This window comes from Danio rerio, chromosome 13, assembly GCF_049306965.1.
Source record: "Danio rerio strain Tuebingen ecotype United States chromosome 13, GRCz12tu, whole genome shotgun sequence".
In the NCBI taxonomy this organism is placed as follows: domain Eukaryota; kingdom Metazoa; phylum Chordata; class Actinopteri; order Cypriniformes; family Danionidae; genus Danio; species Danio rerio.
This window is the reverse complement of record NC_133188.1, coordinates 11052524-11079744: the sequence shown is the minus strand read 5'-3', so window position 1 is coordinate 11079744 and position 27221 is coordinate 11052524. Positions and strand designations below refer to the sequence as shown.

At 36.6% G+C, this 27221-nt stretch overlaps 1 protein-coding gene and 2 long non-coding RNA genes across 4 annotated transcripts in view; 1 reads left to right on the top strand and 2 right to left on the bottom strand.

The window, feature by feature from the left end:
- Positions 1–27221, bottom strand: part of LOC141377141 (uncharacterized) — a 97629-nt gene that overhangs the window by 5956 nt on the left and 64452 nt on the right. The window lies entirely within an intron of this gene.
- On the bottom strand, positions 820–26745 carry prepl (prolyl endopeptidase like). Of its 2 annotated transcripts, NM_001145616.1 has the most exons (14): positions 26489–26745; positions 24551–24667; positions 24396–24462; positions 24107–24319; positions 23889–24015; positions 20102–20318; positions 19820–20011; positions 19031–19237; positions 18760–18935; positions 15947–16163; positions 15721–15867; positions 15189–15315; positions 5010–5092; positions 820–923 (listed from the first exon to the last, which is right to left on the bottom strand). In NM_001145616.1, exons 1-14 carry the CDS (start codon positions 26594–26596, stop codon positions 843–845), a joined length of 2079 nt encoding a protein of 692 aa, NP_001139088.1. In that variant the 5' UTR covers positions 26597–26745; the 3' UTR covers positions 820–842. The 2 variants fall into 2 exon arrangements, with proteins under 2 accessions (NP_001139088.1, XP_005156632.1); XM_005156575.5 differs by lacking the exons at positions 820–923; positions 5010–5092 and adding an exon at positions 10811–11450 and having other exon boundaries at positions 26489–26734.
- On the top strand, positions 11641–20195 carry LOC141377140 (uncharacterized). Its single transcript, XR_012389178.1, has 3 exons — positions 11641–11941; positions 12709–12820; positions 20081–20195. It is a non-coding gene; the product is annotated as an uncharacterized lncRNA (long non-coding RNA).

The following is a 27221-nucleotide window of genomic DNA, read 5'->3' as shown; positions in this document are numbered from 1 at the left end:
GGGAGCGTGCACTCGTTATAAACAGTCGCGCGCAATGTGCATCACCTCAGCTGTGAGCGCGAGTGATTATCCTCTTTTTCCGTATTCACCTGCTAAGTTGCGAACGCAATTATTTTTGTCAGTCATGTTGCTTCTCAATTCAAAGACTGCCTGTGCATGCTTTTTGAACCATCCTTATTGTCGAACCCTGCTTTTAAGAATTATTATCTGGCAAAATTATTTTCAACCAGCCAAAGTGGCTAGTTGGAGTGTCTGTCTTACCTGCCACCGCCAAAATCGACCTGCATTTGGCAGGTGTTAATGTAAAGCCCTGTGCAGAAGTATGCAGAAAGACTTTTAATTTGTCATTACCCTGGGTCAAGCGCTTCTGGTGAACTGTATGCAGTTACAAAACCAGTGCGTTTAAGCTCTGTTTTAAAAAAAAAATCAACGATCTCCATTGCCTGATCTATATATGATATAGAGTTGGTCTCAGAATGTACAAGAAGCACTGCATTAAATGACATTTTTACATTATATTACTTATTTATTTTACTCCAGTATTTTCAATTGAGTTTCTGCGCTAGCCTGCTACTTCTAACAGGCACGTGCGAGTAAAAGGCTTTTCATCTCGTTTAACGCTTAAACAATTAAATGAATGATAACAGCCATTTTGCTGTAAAAGGACCGTATAAAACTGAAAAAGTCACATTAACCATTCACCGGAAGTTTATCCGTATGGGAAAAAACACTAGCTGTGCACGCTTGTTTTTCCTCAAATGACCAGATATATCAGGCTTTTCCCCCTCACACAATTGAGTCTAGCAATATTTGGTATACTCGCTGGTCAGCTTGTTAGACTTTTATTTTCTTCTCCGTCGAGTTCTTTGCTGGTCCAGTGACAGCCCAAGTTCTGTGTAAAGGAAGGCTAACTGTCGGGCACTCTGGAAGAGAAAACAAAAAAAAAAAACTGCACGTTATTAAAATATGAAATCACTTCTAATATACACATTCATTCATTCATTCTTATTTGGCATAGTCACTTTATTCATAAGGGGTCATGCCACAGCGGAATGAACTGCCAACTACTCCTGCATATGTTTTATGCAGCGGATGCCCTTTCATTTGCAACTTGGTACTGAGAAACATCCACCCACACTCATTCATTCATTCATACACATTGCATGTCTTCGGACTGTGGGGGAAACCCACGCCAACATGGGAAGAACATGCAAACTCTACACAGAAATGACAACTGACCCAGCCGGGACTCGAACCTTCTTGCTGTGAGGCAACAGTGCTAACCACTGAGCCACCATGAGCCACCACACTCACAATATAGCGATTTTTACAATTTAGAGTGTGTCTGCCTATTCACATAGAAGGTCTAGTAAAGTCCAGTTTTAAAGTTCAGTTTAGTTCAGTTCAGTGTGGTTTAAATTTCACTGCTGAAAATTCGAACACTGAAGAGCAAATCCGCCAAAGCATACCAAAAATCCGCCAAAGCAGCTCCACAAGTCCTGATCCAAGCAAGCCAGTGGTGACAGAGACGAGGAAAAAAAACTTCACCACTTGACAAAGTGAAGGGAAAAACCTCAAGAGACACCAGGCTCTGTTGGACCCGACCATTCTTCGTCCGACCAAACTTTCAGTGTGGAGCTGCAGTCTAGGGGCTGGAGAAGCTGGACGTCCATCGTGGAGAAGCTGCAGGTGTGAGTAGGGCTCCGGCGGGAGGTCAAGCTGGCCCACAGGATCAATGCAGGGACTCGTTTATCACGGTGGTTTAAGAATCATGCACTCCATTCCTTCATGATGACAATAGCATCAGCTCTAAAGTGCTTTGTTTTATTTTTAGAGTGATTCCGTCATCATTAACTCACCTTTTTACTTTCTTATTTGACTTTCAAGAGTTCACACTTAGCTGATGATTGATTATAGGCAAGTTTGGCATGCTGACCCGGGAGAGAGCCCTGAGCTCGAAGGTTCTTGAGCCCTGGGCTCCCTCCCGTTTGGAGGAAGAGAGGGGAGCCTCGAGCTCAGGTAGATCTCGACAACTCCCCTTTTTATAATAGCTAATTATTAAGATTGAAGGCTATTAAAAGATATGCTTCATTATTAGATTACCTGTATTGAAATTTAGATTTAACGATTAACTTGTTGTGCATGTTTTTGGAATGTGGGAGGAAACCGGAGAACCCGGGGAAAACCCACGAAAGCACGGGAAGAACATGCAAACTACACACAGAAACGACCACCGGCCTGTTAAGGAACTAGAACCGGTGATGTTCTTGCTGTGAGGCGACAGTGCTAGTCACTGGGCCACCGTGCTGCCCTATGGAGGGAAAGGTGAAAAGGTAGGGGTGGAAGGGGGGATTCTTCAAATCGAAGATAACTGTAGTGAGAAAACCCTGGCTTTTTATAGTGGGTTAGGAATGGCCTGATTGGTGGATCAAGCATGCTAATGCAGAACCAGCCGTGTTCAATCATAATCACGTGCTCCTCTCGAAATTAGTTTATGAATAAACTTCACTTTTTTTTTTTAATGTTGGAAACGGGAACCTTGGACTCTTGTCATATTAAAGTTTTAACATTTAGATTTTTTTTATTTAAGTAAATACATTTATACAGCTAAACTAGTTTGAATTATATTATCTTTACATCAGAAAAAAAGTAGTAAACTTTTATGCAAGGTATTTCTAATTCCATGTCTACAGGTGGGACAATAAATTTGACATTGTTTATTCTTCCGGCAGCCATTATCAGTAAGCACTCTATTTTGACAATCCAAGCGCAGGGCACAAAAGCATTAAGGGTGTGTCCGAATCCATTTTTGCTATTTTAAGGACGGAAAAATACGCTTTGTGCCATGGCGCATGGTATAACAGGGTTGAGCTTATTCTCTTAATGAGTTATAGGTGTGTTTTGAGAAAAGACCAATTAGAGTCTCATCTCCCATTCTCTTCAAGAGTCAGTTGCGTCGCATCATATCCCATTTGCTATTTACATGGTGGACTTTTTAAGCGAAAAAAACTTGAGAGCTTCACTAGCGAGAAAACAGAGCATCTGCAGCGCGAGAATGAGACTCTACTTTCACGTTCACTCTCTTTTGTGGATAACGAAACGTGTTTTGCGCACAGACATCCATTAACCAATACATAATTCAAGAGTTCACACTTAGCTCACGATTTATGCATAGCTTGTTTGGCATGCTGTCCCGGGAGAGCCCTGAGTTTAAGGGATCTTCGAGCCCAGGGCTCCCTCCTTTCGCAGGGCGAGGGGAGATTAAGCACAGGTCGATCTCAAACTCCCCCGCTGCTGAGGCCAAGGCGAACTTCCTGACAGTAAGACATTAGAAAAAAGATTTAGGCTTATTTTATCTATAATATAGAGCACATTTGGATGGTGGGAGGCAACCGGGGAACCCGGGGGAAACCCATGCGGACACGGGGAGAACATGCACATATATATATATATATATATATATATATATATATATATATATATATGCATATATATATTGATTTGGGATCCTTTGATTGGGGGATCATGATTAGCTAATGTTGACCAGATGGGTCAATCATGAGCACATGCTCCTCTCGAAATTAGTTTAAAATTAAACTTTACTTATTTAGTTTGTTAAGCGCAAAGATTTGTTTCAAAACAATCTCTAAATTCAGTTCTAATTTCCAGCAAATAAATAAATAAACAACAATAACAAAGTGTGCTCAAAACACTGAGTTATATCTCAATACAAATGCTGTGCCCCATATGGTCTAAAACCTGGCAGGTGGACAAATCTAAGCTTGTTTTTAATAAAACAAATATAAATATGCATATAATAAATAATACTGCTAATAATAATAACATTATACAAAAGCAAATTGTTATGAATAAATTGAATACATGTTTTTTATATTTATGTAGACTAAAAATAATATTTTTTGTAATATTTTAATCCTTTCATTTTTTTTTTATATATAAAGATATTTGCGTATTGCTGTACCTCCTGTGTGAATTAAGCAATGTGTAAGCGAGGCACACAAATAATGCGCTCTGTGCTGGACTTTGGACCTCCTCTCATCTGGTCTATTGTGCAGTCTATTATAGTTCCTCAAAATAGCAACGCGCCAGCAATGCACCTCAATACGCCTCCTTTTTTAGATCAGAACGCCTATGGGCGCACATACGAGTGCAAATGCATTTGATATTTAAACAGCGTGGCACAAAACGACTTACGCCAATCTGAGACTAGCAAACAACGATTGGGTCGCTCCTTGCACCGCATTGCACCTAGTGTATGATAAGGCCCTAAAACACTATTCTATTCTCTATTTGAAAGTCATAAAAAACACTATTGTGGGGTTTACTTTTGTTATTTTTTACTAATTAAAATATAAAAAAAAAACTGGTAATGTGATAAGAGTCTACTGACTTCCAAACTATTTGTTTTTCCTAATAAGGTAGTGAACGGTTACTGGTTTCCAACATTTTTCAAATTATCTTATTTTGTTTTCAAGAGGAAAAAGGAACTCATAAAGGTTTAAAACAACTTTAGGGTGGATACATTTTCATTTTTGGGTGCTGCTTGTTCTGATGCTCAATTTGAACTTAAGCAGATCCTTTTGGATCCCTTCCACATTCTGTCATGTGATTGACTGATAAAATATTTGCACTGACGAGCAATTGAACTGTTAAACCCAATAAAGTGGCAATCAACTGATAACTCTGAAATTTGTAAACACCATACGTGTTGGTCTCAATAACAACAATAAAATACAAGTTAATGACGTCGAACCTAGAGAAAAGCTTCTGATGCAGGTAAAGTATGTTTATAATGCTATAAATACACTCATTTGATCATAAACCTCATTTGATATAAATCATATAAGTATAGCCTTACTGATTAATACACAGCTTTATAATACCTAGTCTGCTCCAATGTTATGTTATATAGCACAAACTCTGCACTAAGTGACATAACAGTTTGGCAATGTGTGTGATAAATAAGACTGTTTATGTGTGTTATGTACCTCATTCAAGGACAGATGAAAATCCTCAGGGCCGAAGTGATCAGCTCCAGGCTGGATGTCCAGAATGACCGATGGTACACGTGCTGGTGTTCAACAGGACAGGAGGTGTCAATTAATCATACATGGCTTCATAAAGTCAGTTACATCTGAACTCTTAAATTAAATTCACACAGAACTCACAATTTCAACTTCTGAGAGCTCCAAATTGACACTTGACACTACACCAAGCAATTTTGTGTTAAATACACATCTTATAGATGTATAAAAGACATCTTGGTTAAAACAAGACTAAATTTAGGCTGTCAATGAAAATTTAATATATGTTTTTTGAAGAATCCACGCCCATCCTCCTCATCTCCCTCCTATTTTCTTGATTAATCCAGTATTGGGCGACATGGTGGCTCAGTGGGTAGCACTGTCACCTCACAGCCAGAAGGTCGCTGGTTTGAGTCCGGGCTGGGCCAGTTGGCATTTCTGTGCAGAGTTTACATGTTCTCTTGTGTGGGTTTCCCCCAGGTGCTCTTGTTTCCTCCCACAGTCCAAGGAAATGCGACATAAGTGATTTAAATAAACCAATAGGAACCTTATATGAGTACTTTAGTACTGAGCTTTCACCACGTGGATATGCGCTGGTGTGGTTGGTGATCTATTCTTCTAGAGCTGCCCCTGACAATCCAAAAATATGCTGAACAAATCTGATCTCGGAACCCCTACATGCTCAATGACCAGACTTGGACTCAATAGACTGATTTAACGTTGCCTGCCATTTTAAAACGCGAAATCGAGGCTGCGGTGCGAAGAAACCCGGAAGTATCGTTGGGAGTTACATAGGAACGTTGTGTACTTGGCTGTATATCTCATCAGCGAAGAGAAAGTGACACAAATTTATCATTTCACCGCCTTGCGAGTGACCTGAAGGTCCATTTTTAATGAATGGTGAAAATAAAAAGGGATTTCAGACCTAATTTTCAGCTAAGTTAAGGAAAATGGCACTAATTAGCTAACCTTTTCTTTCCCAAACACACATTTTAGATGCCATTCATCAAACTCAAGTTAATGAACTGATTCTTTCACTATAAGGCACTGTTGATGGCTTTTTTAAAACAGCGCTGATTTGCCATTGTGTTCATGTACTCTACAGAAATGCTAGTGATTGGCCGAGAAGTTCATCAGTTCACCCTTTGCAGTTTACCTAACACAAACACATACGAGCGATCTGCTCGACTGATCTTCACGGCTGCCTCGCGCTCCAGTCTCTGTGTATCTGTATTTGCACTGGGTGAAGAGCGGTAAACTGAGTGCAAACACAGATACACAGAGACTGGAGTGCGAAGCAGCCGTGAAGATCAGTCGAGTCATCCGTGTTCAGCGGCGCTTTATTGTTGGTGGGAAATAGACCGTTTTAAAACTTCAGTACGGGACAACACAAGGGTGTGCTACAGAGGACTGCAGTGTTTTATCGCTCACCGGGTTACATAGGCTGAAACAGGAAAGCGTCCTCCCCACGGTGTTTAACTGGTGCCATGAACTGAAGCCTAGGAGGACACTTAAGCGTATCAACGTCACTCATACAGAGACTGTGATGATGTTTGATGCTAAATTGCTTTTAATTGTTTAGATCAGTGGTTCTCAAACTTTTTTCACCAAGTACCACCTCAGATAAAAACTGCCCCAACAAGTACCACCATAATGACCAGTATTGAATTATAGTAGCGGAGTCGGCCTAATTAAGCATCTACAGCACTGTAAAGTTCAACATTTCCTATCTTTAAGAATATATATAATCATCAGCCACTTTAAACATCATAAATAGTATGAACATTAACTGCACTTGCAGGTAAAAAGAAAAAAAACGTTAACATTTAAATAAAATGTGTACTTTTTAAAGTTAATTAGTGGCAACGCAGTGGCACAGAAGGTAGTGCTGTCGCCTCACAGCAAGAAGGTTGCTGGGTCGCTGGTTAGAGCCTCGGCTCAGTTGGTGTTTCTGTGTGGAGTTTGCATGTTCTCTCTGTGTTCACGTGGGTTTCCTCCGGGTGCTCCGGTTTCCCCCACAGTTCAAAGACATGCGGTACAGGTGAATTGGGTAGGCTAAATTGTCCGTAGTGTATGAGTGTGTGTGTGAATGAGTGTGTGTGGATGTTTCCCAGAGATGGGTTGCGGCTGGAAGGGCATCCGCTGCGTAAAAACTTGCTGGATAAGTTGGCAGTTCATTACGCTGTGGTGAAAAGTTAATTAAAACACCCCTGTTCTTAAAAAGTAAAAGGAAAACTGCAGTACTTTAATGTAAATTATTAGGATGTCAGGCTGACAAAACATTGCTGCACTCTGACACGAGTTTTACTCGTGGATTAAATGAAAAAGCACTGCAGTGTTTGGGTGTTCTGTGTTTGTCTGAGAGTCCACCGAAATAATATTCCATACAAAATATGAACCTGATTGGTCTGTTCTTGTCACGTGACTTGTGGTGCGGCATTCTGAAATATTTAGATGTTTTCAACTGAGTACGCCTGGAATACGCAAGGGCGTCATACTGCTTACGCCTTCATTATAAATAAAGAACTTGCGCATGGAAATGGTGCGATATGCTCTGTAGTCCGAGGGTTGGGGACTACTGCTCTAGCGTGTATCTGCTCTGCAAGTGCCACGCGCCTCTTTCTCTAATTATGCGCCAATTGAATTGATTTTTAGCAGCTGATGGATGCGATGTACTTAAGTAAACATTTTAAGCACAGTGCTTTGATCATAAGGTTTTAAAGGACAGACTCTGCTGATCACATCGATGTTATCCAACGCATCAAATTATTCAAATTGTATTCATTTTCTCTTTCATTACTCAGTGATTCCTCTGAGTACCACTAGAAGTAAACCTGCGTACCACTAGGGGTACACGTACCACAGTTTGAGAACCACTGGTTTAGATTAAACTTACTGAATTATATTAAAGTGATGTTTACACCATTTCTGCATATTAAATTTTTACAGATGGAGGTTTGTAGTCCTCAGCATGTTACTGCAATGTTTACAGTGCTGGTCCTATAATTCCGGGTTTCTTCCCACCGCAGCCTCGCTTTAGTTCTTTAAAATAGCTGCCACGTGTAATAAGCGTATTAAGCTCAGGGTTGTCTCCAGAGACAGCATGTCAAACCTGTTAACATTATCAAGCAATATTTAAGTGTGAACTCTTGAATAGTCCAGAAAGGGTCTAGTTATAAAAATGGACATTAGACAGACTTCACATGTGTAATTCTTCATTCCTGTCTTCCTGTATCTAGTCTATTTTTGGACAGTTGATAGATGTCTATTAGATTTTTACTGACAGCCCAAATTTTGTCTCTTTTTAGTCAATATGTCTATGATCAGCTAAAAAAATTAATTAGGTAAAAACACACATAAAATGTGCTTTCTCGCTAGTTTACACCCTGCATTAACATGCGTACGAATGCATCTCTTGAGACCACTCTTGTGTTTTTGTGTCCGTTTAAAAACATTCGACCATGTAAGCACTTAGATCAGTGTTTAAGGCTACCTGTGGAAAAAGTTGAAAGTAGACAAGCTTAAAACACTTGGTTTACAGCTTTATTTAGCATCATCCATTTGTACCTAGACCTATGGTGCATAAAAAAAATGCACCATAATAGCAGGTGTTGATTGTGTTACCACAGAAATGCACTATTCTGAATTTGAGAATGTAAACAACTCCGAAATAAAAGGTCACAATGTTTTCTGAAAATATAGCAATTATGACATAATTATAATCAGTTAACAAAGTAATAGTTAATTAATCATGTGACTGAATATGCTTGAGCAAAGTATTTAATCAAAATATGAAGACAATTATTTAAAATCTAAGAAGCCTTCAAGTATTTGCCATTTAAGCCATCATTGATTTCCTGTTTTTATCATTTACTATGACTGGAATAGCACGTTTTGTTATTGTATGTAATTTATTATTTTTATCATTATTATTTTCTCTGCATTTCCAGGTATATATACTTTAAAAATGTCATTTAAAATGATAGTTGTCCAATAATTAACTGTCATCATTTACTTCCTTTTTACTTATTTCCAACCTTTACAAGTTTCTTTCTTCTGTTAAACAAAAAAGAAGATGTGTTGAAGAATGTTGGAAACCTGTAACCATTGACTTCCACACTGTCAAAAGCGATTAGTTGACTTTACTTTAAAAAAAGAGAGTAAATGCTTTACCTTATAATTATTAAGTAAACAAAATCCAGTATGTGCATAATGGAGCCTTTTCCTGGGTTTCCAGGAGCTAAGGCCGTCATAGTTGGGTAAACTTAGAGCGCATTGAATAGGGGAGGACTACAAATAATTTTTTACAATCCCATTTGTTAAAAAAATAAAATAAAAACTTAATGATGGTGTTACCAAAACTTTTAGAAAAAAAAAAAAGACTGATGACGGCAGCCAGAGATAAGAATAATATCACATTTATTGTCCTGGCAATACACTCTGCATTTTAAACACCTCACACAAGCGGTAATTAGTTTTTTGTAATTTAATGCAAAAATGATTTGTTGCATAACTAATACACATAAACTTACATACTGTACGTTTAAAAAATCTAAATATTAAAAACTTGTCAGGATTTAAGATGCTGATGACTGTTAAACGTGTCATAACAGTGAAAAGGGTCTATTATAAAACTTAAGTCAATGGGTTTACTCACTTTTTTAAGTAAAATCAACGTGTTGCTTTTAAGGCAACAGGTTTACTCACTTTTTAAAGTAAGTAAAGTAACTAATCACTTTTCAGAGTGCATAGTATTTGTTTTTCCTACTATGGATGTTAATTGTTACACATATCTAGCTTTCTTCAAAATATCGTCTTTAGTGTTCAACAGAATAAAGAAACTGACAAAGGTTTATCACTATTTAATTACTCTTCAATTTTCAATTTGGGTGAACTATCACTTTAAATACACTACCTGACAAAAGTCTTGTCGGCAATTCCAGCTGTAAGAGCAACAAATAATAACTTTCTAGTTGATTATTTGGAAAAGTGGCAGAAGGTAGATCTTTCCGATGAATCATGTGTTGAACTGCATCTCAATCATCACAAATACTGCTGAAGACCTGTTGGAACCCACAAAGACTCAAGATTCTCACAGTAATCAGTCAAGTTCGGTAAAGAAAAAATCATGGTTTAGGGTTACATTTATTATGGGGGCATGCGAGAGATCTGCAGAGTTGGTGGCAACATTAACAGGCTGAGGCATCAAGACATTTGTGCTGCCCATTACATTACAAACCACTGGAGAGGGCAAATTTTTCAGCAGGATAGCGCTCCTTCTCATACTTTAGCAATTACATCAAAGTTCCTGAAAGCAAACAAGGTCAAGGTGCTCCAGGATTGGCCAGCACAGTCACCAGACATGAACATTATTGAGCATGTCTGGGGTAAGATGAAGGAGGAGGCATTGAAGATAAATACAAAGAATCTTGATGAACTCTGGGAGTCCTGCAAGAACGCTTTCTTTGCTATTCTAGATGACTTTATAAATAAGTTATTTGAGTCATTGCAGAGATGTATGGATGCAGTCCTCCAGGCTCATGGGAGTCATACACAATATGAATTCTTTTCCCAATGCATCATGACTTTATATCCTATACTGTACATTATTTCTGCAATGACAAGACTTTTGTCTTAGCAAAGTCAGACCTCACTGTCCTAATTAAATAATTAAAAATCAAGGCATGATCGTATTTTATTTTGGTAAAATAAGCATAATCTAGAGGCCTTTACCTTTAATATAAGCCACTGCTGATGCCAAATGATCAACTGGAAGTCAAGTTATTATTGGTTGTTCCTAAAACTTGAATCGGGCGACAAGACTTTTGTCAGGTAATGTACTTTAATACATTTCACATTTTTTAAATAACATTTTGGATGAGCCTTTCTTTTCAGATTTTCAGTTTTATTTTAATTGTATAAGTCATTTTATTGAGGTCTGACATTTACATTTTTTTATATTTCAATTTAGCTTTACATTATTATTATTATTTTTTGAGTCTTTTAGTTTAATCATTACAAAACTTAAAAAAGCTAATTTTAAAACCTTTAATTTAGTGTCGTTTAAGCAAAAACGATTTATTAATACAAAAAACAGAGCACCTTTCAACGGACATAAGCCAAAAACAGTACAGTGGCTAGATAAATAAAACATGAGTATACTAGCTCAAGTTTATCACAAGGCAAAACCCACTGAACAAGAAAGCCTACGCGGACAACATCCAAGCCTAATCCGTTACACTGGCTCTCCATCACAACACCTGAGCATCACATCACATCCATCAGCATCAGCAGCAGCACTTTAAAGTGAGCGCTCTTGAAACAGAGTGGCCGATGAGAGGCTGCTGCGGAGGTGGACTTGGCTGCCTTGCTTCCCTACGGTGATGAGATCTCTCTGAAGTGAAGCTGAGTGTAAAAAAAAAAATAAAAATCACACGCCTAATCCTTCAAACTCTGTCATCTGCCTGTTATCTGCAGAGCGGCCGCCGGTGTTTCACAAGCCTCCTCCTGACCTTGGCACTGCCCAGTGTATTGTTTCTTATCTCCTCGCCTGATAGGCTATCTCATAAACATGTTAATCGTCTGAGCTGCCAGCGTGTGTGATCAGCGTTTTATCTGCTGGAGAGGAACGGGAGAGATTAGAGGAACTTTCCTTGTTTTTTTGCTTTTCGAGTGTGTGTGCGAGCGTGTGTGGTGTTGGTGAATTTAATATAATAAAGGTAATTAATGGCAGACAGATGGAGGCTGCTTTAAGACGTGCTGACGGCGGATATCTCACGGAGCGGCTCCAGCACAAGGTGACCTCGGCCTGATATGGAGAGGAATCGCTGCACATCACCTGTTTCCAGATCAGTGCTCTTCTCTCCAGAGGAAGGAGAGAGAAAGAAAGAGAGAGTGTAAGTGCTTCCCTTGAGCCTGCGGGTTTGTTTGAGAGCTGGGATTACAGCCACTGACCTCCAAGTTCATTTCCATTATACTTTACTTGGTGAATCAGGAGGAGCTTTTCATATTACAGCTGTAATGTTGTAAAACGTTCCTCATCAAATACACGGATGGTCAACAATTCATTTCTGATATTAATTATGAATAGTTTGATCTTCATTTATCTATTACGCTTTATGTTTTCTGTCTGCTTGGTGATAAATAAATTTATTAAGATTATTGAATAATTTTTTCAAGCTAACCTACTGATTTATAATGAGAGAAATGTAAGTAAATATTAAAATATGGAAAGAGTGTGAGCTGGAGTGATCAGGAGATGCTAAGATGACTTACTTTGCTCCTTGTTTTCATTCATTTGTACATTTTGTCTTTGATTTCTTGCCTTGTGTATCTTGTGAACATTAGCTAAAGACCTATGTGGCAATATTTTATCTAACTGACAACTGCCAAAATTATTATATTATATTATATTATATTATATTATATTATATTATATTATATTATATTATATTATATATTCATTCATTTTCTTGTCGGCTTAGTCCCTTTATTAATCCGGGGTCGCCACAGGGGAATGAATCGCCAACTTATCCAGCAAGTTTTTACACAGCGGATGCCCTTCCAGCCGCAACCCATCTCTGGGAAACATCCACACACACTCATACACTACGGACAATTTAGCCTGCCCAATTCACCTGTACCGCATGTCTTTGGACTGTAGGGGAAACCGGAGCACCCGGAGGAAACCCACACGAAGGCAGGGAGAACATGCAAACTCCACACAGAAACGCCAACTGAGCCGAGGCTTGAACCAGCGACCTTCTTGCTGTGAGGTAACAGCACTACCTACTGCACCACTGCTTCGCCCCTATATTATATTATATTATATTATATTATATTATATTATTTTATATGGCATGTTGTTCGTTCAATGAGTAACACCACAATTATGCACTGTATATAAGGAATATACAGTGTTAATGTCTGTTGATAACTGGATTATTCCTTAACGCCAGGTACAGTATGAGCAGTGCAAAACTTAATTACAGATTACCCATGATTCTGTTTATACAGGGTTTAGGATGACCCAGGGTTTACCATTTTAAGTGTAAAAAACCCTATTAAGTACTAATTAATGCTAACATTGTAGTAACATGTTAATTAATGTTAAGTTAATGTTAAAACGTGCTAATTCATGTTAGCTGTGTTAAAAAAGGTAACCAAATTTCGAAAATACTAAAACATGCTAATTCATGTTAGATACGTGTTAAAACGAAAGATGCTAGCTATGTTTTGAAAATGTTAAAAAGTGCTAATTTATGTGTTATACTTAACAATGTTAGCCACGTTTTGAACATGCTAATTTATGTGAGCTATGTGTTAAATTAAAGGAAACAAGTTAAAATGAAAGTTTCAAGCCATATTTTAAAACAAGTTAATTAATGTTAGCTTTGTAAAAAAACAGCTTGTCACATTTAAGAAATGTTAAAAACATGCTAATTTATGTTAGCTATGAATTAAAATTAAAGATGTTAGCCACGTTTTGAACATGCTAAAACATGTTAATTTATATGAGCTATGTATTACAGGAAACAAGTTAGCCATGTTTTAAAACATGGCTATTTGTTAAAATGAAAGTTTCAAGTTAGCCACATTTTGAAAAAAGTTAATTCATGTTAGCTGTGTTAAAAAACAGGTCGTCACATTTAAAAAATGTTACAAACATGCTAATTCATGTTAGCTATGAATTAAAATTAAAGATGTTAGCCACGTTTTAAACATGCTAAAACATGTTAACTTATATGAGCTATGTATTAAAGGAAACAAGTTAGCCATGATTTTAAAACATGGCTATGTGTTAAAATGAAAGTTTCAAGTTGGCCACATTTTAAAACATGATAATTTATGTTAGCTGTGCTAAAAAACAGGTAGTCACATTTAGAAAATGCTAAAAACATGCTAATTCATGCTAGCTATGTATTAAAATTAAACATTTTAGCCACGTTTTGACCATGCTAAAACATGTTAATATATGTGACCTATGTGTTAAAGTAAAAGATGTTAGCCAATTTTGAAAATGCTAAAAACATGCTAATTCATGAGAGCAATCTGTTAAAATAAAAGAAACAAGTTAGCCATGTTTTGAAACATGACTATGTGTTCAAATGAAAGTTTTAATTTAGCCACATTTTGAAACATGCTAATTCATGTTAGCTCTGTTATAAACGGGTAGTATTCAGAAAATGCTAAAAACATGCTAATCCATGTTAGCTAATTATTAAAATTAAAGACATTAGCCATGTTTTAAAAATGATAAAAAGATGCAAATTCATGTGAGCTAAGTTAAAATAAAGGAAACATTTTAGCTGTGTTAAAAAACAGATTTAGAAAATGCTAAAAACATGCTAATTCATATTAGAAATGTGTTAAAATTAAAGATGTTAGCCATGAATGTGCTACCCACGGCACCACTGTGCTTAGCCACATTGTGATAATGCTAAAAACATACTAATTCACGTGAGATATGGGTTGAAATAAAGGAAAAAAAATAACCATATTTTGAAAGTTGGCTAAGTGTTAAAATGAAAGTTTCTAGTTAGCCACATTTTAAAGCATGCTAAATCATGTTAGCTGTGATAAAAAACAGGTAGCTACATTTAGAAAATGTTATAAACATGCTTATTCATGTTAGCTATGTGTTAAAGTAAAAAAAAAAAAAAGTCAGCCATGTTTCGAGACATTCTAAAACATGCTAATTCATGTTAGCCATGTTAAAGGCTCAAAACCAATGGCAACATTTCCAACACCATTGAGGTGTTTGACCAATTACAATGCACAGTGACAGTTGGATCAAAACTTTTTAAAAAGCTTTTTAGTTTTAGACAGACTGGAAACATTAAAGCATGTTATCCTATTCTAGTTTACCCAATACATGATGAAGTCAAGGTAGCATTTATTGTCTTTCTTAAGAGAGACTTGTTTTAGAAAACGATTTAAAATAACAGTTATTTTCAAATCATTATAGGGGCTCTTTAAAAGCAAAATGCCATTCAGTGTTGTCCGCTACATTGATTTGTAATTGTCCACTTTGTGTCCACGAATACGTCCTACCATGGACAGATTGCTCTATTTTATGTTCTAGGAGAATCTGAGAAGTGTAAAGTTGATTAAAAACGCTTAATGGAGCATTTGTACACTCACCGTTAATGTCAACCTGAGTGGTACACATTTGGATTGCCTTCTTTAGTCTTTCCACAAACTTTATGACTCCAGATACAGGAACTCTGTGGTCCTCTGAGTATGCAGTGATCAGCATGGATGGGTAAAGCTGTGCAAAAAAATAAGAAACAATTCTGAACTGCTCCCTGAATAAAAAAAAAAAAAAAAAACACACTACCCTACTAGTCAAAACTATTTTGGGCAACAAAAAAAGATGTCTTCTACACTCTGCATTTATTTTATACAAAATGCTGAAAATATTGTGAAATAATAGTAATATTTAAAACAGATCTTTTCTATTTAAACATATTTGAAAATATCATTTATTTCTGTGATGGAATGCTTAATTTTAAGCAGCCAGTACCGAACAGTACAGCCAGTGTCACACGATCCTTCAGAAATCTATCTAACATGCTTCAGAAACAATTCATGGTTTAAATATTTTTTAAAAATAAATACTTAAAAAAAATACTGACTTTTCATCAGTACTGTATGCAACATCTGAGTGATTTACCTGAGGTTGAATGTTGTGGCAAGGACAGTAAGAGGCAATGTTATCTCTGTGTTCCCTTATTAGAGGGTCTCCCCACTCCCCTTTCTCCTCTAAAGTTAGCGGCAGGGAAGTGTCTTGCATTGTGCCGAGAACATCCAGAAAAGGGGCCTGTCAAAAGTGACCAATACATGAAATAGAAGGACTCCTGCTCACACATGAAGTACTCAATTATGCATTATATATCTACCTGTAGAATTAAAGCTCTGATAAGCTGTGGGTTCTGGTTGCACAGCGCCCCCGCTAGGATAGCTCCAGCACTGCGAGCTGTGAGGGCGGTCAGATCAGGACCAGACACTCCTAAACGATGAAGAGTCTGAATGCATGCAGCAAGATCTTCCACTCCTCTCTGCTTCTGCAGGACAGAACCTGCTCGATGCCAGGAGAGACCTCGCTCACCTCCACCCCTTACAAACAGATTCAGATATTTAGGTTTTATTATGATACTTTAAGATATCATGTTTTTGTGGAGTGCATTGAAGGGTACAAGTACAGAAAACATGACTGATTGAAGTTACTAAAACTTTTATAGTAATTTACATTGAGCAGAGTAAGACTTTACATTAAAGAGTACAACTAAAAAAAAGAATAAAATAAAATGCAAATTAATACATTTAAGAACAGTTAGTTTGATTACGTTTGAGCCACTAAAGTCACATGGAATTTTTAACGATATTTTTGGTTCCTTTTTAAACATCTTGGGACTATTTCTGTCTATGCAGGATGAGGGAGCTCTCCAACTTCATCTAAAATATCTTCATTTGTGTGAACGAAGGTCTCAAGAAATAGGAATGAGAGAAGGATGAGTCATTTATAAAATCATTTTGAGTGAATTAACCCTTTAACCACTGCCACCGGTAGGCCTGTCACAACAGTCAATGTATCTACTAATCTCACAACACATGTACATGACCTCAATCATTTTTGGTGATGCAATGTATATTGCCCATACATAAAAAAATAATTCCAGCAATACATTAGCCGATTGTGCAACATCTCTATCTCTATTGGAGGTGTCAGTAGCTATGTTTGCATCCAACAATGCGAATTAACTTTATGCACAAAACTGGATTATCGCATAAAAGATGTGCGAATAAAGCAGAGTTTCCATCCAACGAGTCAAAGCGAACAAAATCGCCACTTCTTGATTATCTAGCGCCAGTAAACAACAGTAACAGTAAAGCAACTGTAAAAGCGGAATTTGCTGCTAATAAATGACTTACGCCTCAGAAGGCAATCTTGAATGTGCGGTGGCGTTTGAAGGCGTGAGAAGCGGAGCATAGACGCTCTTGAGTCTAGACATCATTAATAATACAACAACACTAAAAGAAAATGTTGACACTAAAATATGTTTTGTTTGAGCATTTTTAAAATGTATGCGCATCTTGGCGTTTCCATCAACCATTTTTTTTTGCACATATCCAAAATGCGCATAGAAATAGGTGAATGGAAACATAGCTAGTGTCAGTATGGTTTAAAAAACACTATAGTACTATAGTACTGGCAACTGAAATAGATCTGGTAGCAGATATAGCAGCCTCTTTATCTTGCACTTTTTGGTTAACATATATTCTTATTTATTTACGATATGCGTTTTCACATTCTGTGTGCAATGGCTATTTATTAAAATGACTAATTAAATGAAATATTCTTAAAAATAAAGTATTATGTGTTCTTTAGAAGAGTGTACTTGTATTGTGATGATATTATATTGTCATTCTGGCATAGTATAATGAGTGGCATTGTCTTAAAATGACAATAATATAATTTACCGCAATATATTTTAGTGCAAAATATTAAAATTATATTGTTTCAGACCTAGCCACGGTTACATTTTTGTTACATTTATTTTGTTGATATATTTTATTAAAATAATTTGATATTATACAAAAGATATAAACTGTTCAACACAAGTCACAAATCTAGGGTTTGCTTCTAGCGGAGTTGTTCTGCATTTAAGTGAACGGCTCATGGCAGTTACATAATAGACACCTTGTCAGCTGTGCTTTGTTTCTTTGAGGCATGATGACTTTTTATGATAACAGAATATTTATAATTACTAAGTAATTTTCAAAGAAGAAACGGTGTATAACAGTGTATGAAGAACATTTAAGAACATTCGGTGGCTTGCTTTATATTATTGACCATTGAATTTGATTAGGGAGCAAGGTAGCTCATTGGTTAGCCCTGTCACCTCACAGCAAGAAAGTCACTGGTTTAAGTTCCGGCGCGACCAGTTGCCATTTCTGCATAGAGTTGCACTCACCAATATTTGTGCATGTACTCACCGTGTTTGTGTGGATTTCCTCCGGGTGCTCCGGCTTCCCCCACAAGCCAAAGACATGCAATATAATTGAATTGGATGAACTGAACTGGCCATAATGTATGAGTGTGTGTGTGAATGAGAGAGTGTATGGGTGTTTCCCAGTACTGGATGGACATCTGCTGTGTAAATCATATACTGGTATGGTTGGTGGTTCATTACACTGTGGTGACCCCTTATAAATAAGGGACTAAGCCAAAAACTAAATGAATGAATGAATGAATGAATGAATGAATGAACGATATTGATTGGCCATTGGGCTAGTTTTGTTTTGTCTCTCCATTGTTGGTCATTTTTAGTGAACCTGTGTGAAATGTAGCCTAAGTTTGCTGTTCTGATGTGCTTTTCTTCTGCTGCTGTATCTCACCTGCTTCAAGGTTGGATTTGTTGCTGGGTGTCTGTTCAGAGACACTTTTCCGCAGATTATAACAAATTGGTATTGGAGGTACAGTTGCTTTTTTATCAGCTCAAACTAGTCTGGCCATTCGCTTTTTTATCCACAGGATATTTTCTCTTTTTCGGACAAAACTCTTGTCAACCCTAGATATAATCGTGCATCAAAATCCCAGTATATCCTCAGTTTTTGACATACTCAGACTGGCACCAACAACCAACCACGTTTAAAGCCACTTAAATCACAGTTTCTCTATTAAAGAAATATGAGAGCTGTAATTCAGTACCTGACATGGCAGTAAGCCAGAGTCCAGCCATCCTCCAGCATCATTCTCTTCTCAGGACTGAAGGTCATATTGAGGTCAACACCATAAGCTCCATACACATGCAGCAATAAAGGAGCCTTACACAGCTCAGAAAACGCAGGCATGTGGAACAGAGTCAAAGGCACCATTGTACCATCCTAAAAGCACAAACATATGAATGTTATGGCTTTTTGAAATTAACTAGTGGATGCTTTCTGTACCACTGCCTTTTAAGACTGAAAAAGCATCATACGTGACTGGTGGCCTGCAGGCGCGTTGTGTTAAACTCAGGAATTGAGATGTGCTTGATGCTGTCCTCTGTTATGGAGAGTTTCTGTCCTTTGGAGGAATAAAGGTAGCGTACGGGTGGATGAACAGGGGAGGAAAGGAGGAAACTAAATGACCCTCTGTCTACTGTCCCAACACGCTGCGGTGATAAATCACAGGCCCATTGAGGGAGCTGAGAGAAAAGAAACACTGCTTTTAGAAAGTTGAAAATGCTGCATAAACTAGTTTTTACCATTGTAATGGATCAGGCTAAACCTTATCATGAGTTCTGAGATCTCACCCAACACTTATATAGGGTTAGTTCACCCAATAATGAAAAATTATTATTTAAATACTCATTAATTACTAAATATAAAAATGTAATTATAAGTAATATTTAAATTTAATAACGTTTAAAATGACCTCTATAAAAAATGATATATTACTTATAATGACCGAAAAAAACACTGTAAAGGTCTTTACGGTCACTTTTCATTAATGTAATGCTGTCTTGCTGAATAAAATAATTGATTTCTTGCTTGAAAAAAATTAACTATATTAAGCCCAAACCTGTGAATGATAGTGTAAACATACGTCAGCAGGGTTTAGAGCAAAGACTTTAAGCTGCTTTCTAAGTAAATATGAAGAAATGTATCAAATAAAATGTTATCTATCCAATAAAACTAATCTAAAAAACATGCCTCTTGATCTCTGTGGTTCATCATCATAAAACAAACACTCTTTTTTTTCCATGTGGATGTGTAATTCTTCACACCTGTAGAGTGTTTAACTGATAGGGCTCTTTTGTGGTAAGAGTCTGGATCTGAAGTCGACAGTGTGAATCCTTCACCGTGAACACACAGTGATCCTGAAGCAGCTCCAAATCTTTGATGACTGTTCCTGGAACAGCACTGAACACTGGCACCCAGTGTGGCATAGATGGGGAGGCTAACGATGCCCTGAGCAGCTTGAGATAAAAAAAAAATACACACACAAAAAACTAATTATTAATTTAGTTGTGAATAACACTGCTTAGGTTTTTTGGTATTGGTGATACCTGATACTCCTGGTCTGGTCCAGTGTTGGCAAGGATGAAGAGGCTGTTGTCCGAGTGCTCCACATGGTAAAGCAGACCAGGTTGACGGGACTGGGTAAGTGAGGGGAACGAAAATGGAGACTTGCTGTCAACAAACCAGACTTCAGAACTGGTTTTACTACTGCAGTTTATGGTCACCAGCCTCTGGTCTCTAGAACGACTGACCTCCACAAAGAACCTGAGGACGGAGCAGAAGCCTCATAAGACCGACAATGTGTCATGACATGAGATGCCAACAGTGAGTACTTTTACATGGACATCAGTAATCGAGTTATTTGCCTTAATCTAAATAAGACAATAATATGATTAAGGTGTGTACATGAGTTACTTTTTGAATATTCCTTTCATGATCCCGTTTTACATGTTATAGCCCATAATTCGATTAAAGTCATTGCATCCCCACACCATCCACATTTCCTCCGCAGTTTCGTGTAATTTCGGGTGTTTCATTTTTAATTTGTTGACTTTAAGTTTGGCACTTTTATTTTCATTCAGGAACATTTCATGCATGCCCCAAATGACAAACGAGATATTGGATGCAAGTATTAAGAGTCTGCTGGAGGAGTGTTGTTTTAATGGAATTTAATACCGCACACCGTATGGGAACAAACCTCCGCACTCCGCAATGCAGTTGTGGTCCTTCATTGACTTGGTAGGTGCAGAGAATAGTGTCAAACAGTGTGGGTATAGACTATTCTGTCCCAAAATGCAGCAAAAATCCTACACGACGGTAATAGTTTGGTGTTAACGGTAATAGTTAGGGCCCTATCATACACCCGGCGCAGTGTGGCGCAAGGCGCGGCGCAATAGTCTTTTGGTAGTTTCAGCTTGGCGCAAGAGTCGTTTTATGCATTAGCGCTCATTTGTGCGCCCCTAGGCATTCTGGTCTAAAAAAGGGAGGCGTTCTGAGGCGAACTGCTGGCGCGTTGCTATTTTGAGAAACTATAATAGATTTTTCATTAGACTAAAACTAACCCGGTCTAAACTCCGGTGCAGAGTTGCGCCTTGCTTACGCACTGCTTAATACGCACAAGAGAGCAATAGGCAAATATCTTTACATATGAAAAAATTTAAATGTTAAGGATAAATATATAGTATATAATAAGAATAGATATAGGATATAAATATAAAGGATTAAAATATTACAAAACATATTATTTTCTAGCCTACATAAATATGAAAAATCACTGCTTTTATGTCTTCTTCATCTCGGGAGGCTTTTTCAGTTCATTTATAACAATTTGCTTTTGTATAATGTTATTATTATTAGCAGTATTATTTATTATATCCATATTTATATTTGTTTTATTAAAAACAAGCTTAGATTTGCCCACCTGCCAGGTTTTAGACCATATGGGGCACAGCATGTGTTTTAGGATATGGTTTTTGAGCTCATTTTGTTATTATTGTTCATTTATTCGTTTGCTGGAAATTAGAACTGAATTTAGAAATAGTTTTGAAACGAATATTTGCGCTTAATAAACGAAATAAATTATTTATAGACTAATTGGTGTCTGTGCGTAAAGGTTTCCCTATCCAAGAGCGAAAGTGAAAGTAGATCTATTATCTCTCATTCTCACGCAGTAGATGCTCTGTTTAACAGTTTTCTGTTAAAAAACTGTTAACCGTTAACTGTTTGCTAGTGAAATGCTCATTTTTTCCACTTAGACTTACTTTGCGTCCTGTAAATAGCGAATGCGCTCTTGGCGCGACGCAGCTGACTCTTAAAGGGAATGGGAGATGAGACTCTGATTGGTTTATTCTCAAAACACACCTATAACTCATTAAGAAAATAAACTCAGCCCTTTTAGACAATGCGCCATGACGCAAAGCAGGTTTTCCCATCCTTAAATTAGCAAAAACGCGTTCTGACATGCCCTGAAAGCGTTTTGCGCCCTGCATTTTGCACTCTGCGCATGGACCATCAAAATAGAGCCCAAAATGTTAACATGTCTGTAGTGCACTTCAATAATGCTGAAATTGGCATACTCCACGTCTTAATTCAATTTCTGTTAAGTTCTATTATGACTTTAGTCGGATTAAATTATTAAAAAATTACTGTTTGCAAGGTAGACTCTTAATCAGAGTATTGTCCTAATCATATTAAAATCAGATTACTGGTGTCCATGTAAAAGTACTCATTATAAATTCTGATTTGCTCGTACACATTTTTTTATTTCATAAAAGGATTTTCACCCCTAATGAAATTCACTCTATTAGTTACTCATCCTCATGTAATTTCAATACCCTGAGACATTCATTCATCATTGGAGCACAAATAAAGTTATTTTAGATGAAATCCAAAGATATAAAATATATAGATTGAGGGAAAAAATTAATTGTTTAGTGCACAAAAATGTTTTTAAAGCTTTGCATTACTAGACTTGAACCTGTTATGATCACCAGCAGTTTTGATCACCTGCAGTTCTGCTGGAGAACACTCCCTGTCATTCAGCTGAACTACATATCCCATTTTGCATTACACTCACACACCAGATTGCACTTGCACATCATTGAAGCTCGTCATTACTGATTACTGGGACTATATATATGATTACAGGGACTATATGATATCCAATACTGAGACTAGTTTTCCTGTAGTGAGCATTACCGAGCATTTTCCTATTTAAGGCTGATGTACACATCTGCGTCAAGTGAACACACATGTTCCAGCGCAGTATGCACACGGTCGCATAGCCCTCACTATGGCTGACGTGCACCTCTCAAAAAATGTAACTACCTGTCGCAACAAAGCATAGCACAAGCTTTGTGATGGGTCGGTTTGGTAGCGATGACGAGCGTGGCCAAGTCTTAAGTCCTGTGAAGGAGCTCCAGATAGAAACTTTTGGTTTGTGTTTACCTCATAATTAAAGTTGTTGCATGTCCATCGGTTCCCACCTTTAAATAAGCGACTTTTAGCTACTTGTAGCGTTCAGAAACAAACAAAACGCTCACAAAGAAACTCGACACAGAGGAACATAAAAACCTACTGCCAGCTAGCATTTCAGAAGAGCAACACAAACAGTATGCAAAGGTATAAATGCACGACTATGTGCAAGGTGGGTGACGTGGGTCATGGCAATCACTCAACACAGAAGTATAAATCAGCCTTTAATCTAGCTTTGTTTTAACACTGTCTTTATTCTGTTTTTGTTTGTTTTGCCACCTTCCTTAACCATACGCCTGTTATAACGACTACTCTTAATAAATTATCTGCATGCTACCATCTATTCCTTTTTGAGCCTTGCCTGCCGGACCATTCTAATATAAACTTTAATTGGATCTAACCTATGTTGTCATCGCAATCATTACAATACCAGTGAAGTCACATGGAATATTTTGACAATGTTTATGGTTGCTTTTCTGGACTTTGAACATCTCTGGACCCTTTCTGTAAATGGAGGATGAGAGAGCTCACACGTTTCATGTAAAATATCTTAATATGTATTCTGAAGTTGAATGAAGGGCTCGAGGGGTTGGAATGACATGAGGGCATTTTAAGGACCAGAATTGTAGTTAGACTTTAATATTTTACTTAAGAAAAAAAGTAAATTATGTAGGTGAAAATCCTTTAAGATTCAAATTACTCAAGACAAAGTAAATTTTTGTTCTGTGCTTAGAGGTAAAAATCATATCTACCTTTTCAATGATGGAAACTTCCAACTTTCTATGTCAATAGAAAGCTGTTTCAAACTTGCAAAACGAACTACAAATAGAATTTTATCACACCAGGACACAATGGTCTTACTTTGGATCTTTTTCCTCATAAACAAGTGTGGTTTGGACAGCAGAATCAATGAGATGAAGACGGAAAACATGCAGGGAACGAAGACTCTCCTGTGTGCTGTAGAAGAGGACATCATCAGTGGCCCACTCTGCAGAGAACATTTAAGTTTAAAAACTCAAGATTTCAATCATTCAAACCTCTAAAAGTTTCAATTGATATTCAAGTATTGTTGATATTACCAAAACTGAGCACATTGTCTAGGACCAGCATGACTCTTTGAGTACAACTGACACCATTCAAACGGATTAACATGCATCTGGTCTTCTCATGGTGGTCTTTCTTGACAGTGGCAGCCAACATGGTCTCTGTGGGAGAGAGTCGGACCCTCTGAATGGATCCATATCCACCTTCTCCCCAGTCTGCATTGAACACCTCCACCGTCTCCTGCTTGCCTGTATGCAGATATTGACTTATTCATAATTCGAACCAAATTAAATGTAATTTCTGACCTAGTTTAATATATTTTACCATGTCCCAGTGTCGATCTGTAGATCCTTTTGCCATCTTCAAGGTAAACATGATGCTGCCCCTGAAACTTGAGATGACATTGAAGGATTGATGACTCGGCTGCTTGTTATTATTGTTTATTATACATATTTTTTTAATCTATTTTAGTTGCTTACCTCTGAGTTGTCTGGCACGTCTGCAAACTTTCTGTGAACTGAATGCAATCTTCTTTTAAAACGCTGCTCTTGGCTTTTGAATTTCTGAAGTTGGGCTTTAGAGAGCTCTGTGGGTCCCTAAATGAACAAGTAGAGTTACATTAGGAACACTTTAAAGAAGTTAACATGAAGTATGACATGCTAAACTACATTAAAAGCTGCTTTTAACTGATTTGGGTTATTTATTATGCATGCTGTTTTAATAATTTAAAAGAAGACATTTGCTCTGCACATTAGAATGTCAGAGTCATTTTTAATTAAAATAAAATCAATCATAAATTTTTACAATGATTTATAGCAAACACCTATAAAAGTTTATATCAGAAATCTTTTGTCAGGCATATTTAAACTAAGAGTGCTGGGCAGTAACTGATCACATGTAATTTGAATTATGCTATTATATTCAAAAATGTATTACTTGTAATTACAATATTTAGCATTTTTAAGTTCTCCTTACAAGTTACATATAATTTTTTGGATTATGATGACATGTTATTGATCAAAGTCAGTAAATTTTATTTAAAAGAAAACCTATTATGCCCCTTTTTTGCAATATGTAAATTAAGTCTGAGATGCCCCTAGAGTGTGTATGTGAAGTTTCGGCTCAAAATACCTCAGAAATAATGTTTTATATCTCTTTGAAACTGCCACTTTTAGGGTTTGATCCTAATTTAGCTATATTGGTGACTGCCGCTTTAAATATAAATGAAATTATGCTCTCTTCAATAGAGGGTGGAGCTATAAATATATGTGTCAGCATAGTGGTGAATAAAAAAAGACTCCTATGCTAATGAGGGACAGATCTTAGTAATGATGAATAGATAAGTAAATGCCAATCAACATGTTACTGAAGACTGTTTTTATCAAGTGTGAATTTGTAAAAAATTTAATTATTACATTTTTGCCATTCGAAGCTGATTATAATCACAAACTGTTGCCACACAACTGTGCTTAACTGTGATTTTTGCATAAAAGGTCCCTTTTAATTCTTATTTTAACTCTTTTAAATGTTCTTTCTATCTTTCTGTGACATTGTAAATAAGTAAGGCAAAAACATAGTATAAAAGTATTTCAAAAGTAGTCAGAACATGTTACCTACACTAAGATTATGGGTAACACTTTAAAATAATGGTCCATAGGTTAAAGTTATTAATCTATTTACTAACATGTAACTAAGTATGAACACTCATGTACAGCATTTATTAATCATAGTTCAACATTTACTAAAGCATTATTAAAATCCAAAGTTGTGTTTGTTAACAATAGTTATTGCACTATACGTTAGAAAGAACTATCAATAAACAACTACATTTTTATTATTATTATTATTTCATTAACAAATATTAATAAATACTGTAATAAATATGTTTGTTTATTGTTTGTTCATGCTTTAAATACATTAATTAACTAAACCATTTTTTTAAAAGTGTTACCACCAGTTTGTTACAAACTATCATATACTTTGCAATCAACAACAAATTATAATTGTCTGCAATCTGTTAATGACCTATGTAGGATCACCTTACAGTCCTTAAAAACTAATTAAATATCAGTTTAAATGTGTATAGACTACACAATTCACTATTTTTACAAGTTGTTATTATTTTATAAACCCATTTACAAACATAGAGATCATATGATATACAATTTGTCTGTATTCAGAATTGAAATCTTGTTTCTGATCTAAAAATTTATAAATAAAAAGGGGGTTATTTTATACATGAATTAAACAGTAATATTAATATCTTGTTTTTTTGTATTAAATGTCTGTACGTTACAGCATTTACACACCTGTCACTGCAGCATTTACATTTGCTTCTTTACATGAGACAAATTTACTCCTTTACACCCCTAAAACTACAACATTAGGCTGTAACGTTAGACTGGAGTTGATCTTACCTCAGAGTAAAGACGAGAGAGTATTGTTTGTATATTCGCCCGACGTAACGTTACATTTCGAGAAAGTAATCGCATAAGCAGCAGGCTTGAGGAGATGATTAGATTCATTTAATGCAGCACGATGATCTAATAATTGTTATTATGAATGAACGACGTCTTTTTATAATACATACATAAACATATAGTTAATAATCATCCTAGGTAAGTGTCACGTTCAGAACATTTAAACTTCCCCGCTGCCCATGTGCTTGACCTGCTGTTGTGTATTGAAAAATACACTAGCGAATAGTGAATCGGATCTTTCGGTTGAATTCGGTTGAATCGGTTCACAAATCGTTTGTCTATTAATTAAACCGTCGTATTCTTGAAAATCGTCTTTTCCGAACACGACTGACTGAAAATTAACCGAGAACTTACAAGTCAGTCGAATTAGCTTATTACACTTTATATATTTCTTTTAAATGCGAAATAGATTTAGGTTCTCATTGACTTTTATGGGTGTATGAGCAACAAATTGAACTGCAACACATTCAATAAAATAAACACTTATTACTATAAATAAAGCATGTGTAAACCACTTATTTTTTCAATCAAAGTAAAAACTAGGAAAGTGTGTGAGTGTGTGAGTTAATGGAATACTGTATCAACAGGTTTGAATCAATTATTGCAAACGAACTGTTCGAAAGAACCGACTCTCGGGATGAGTCACAAATGGCGCTAAAATATGACATAT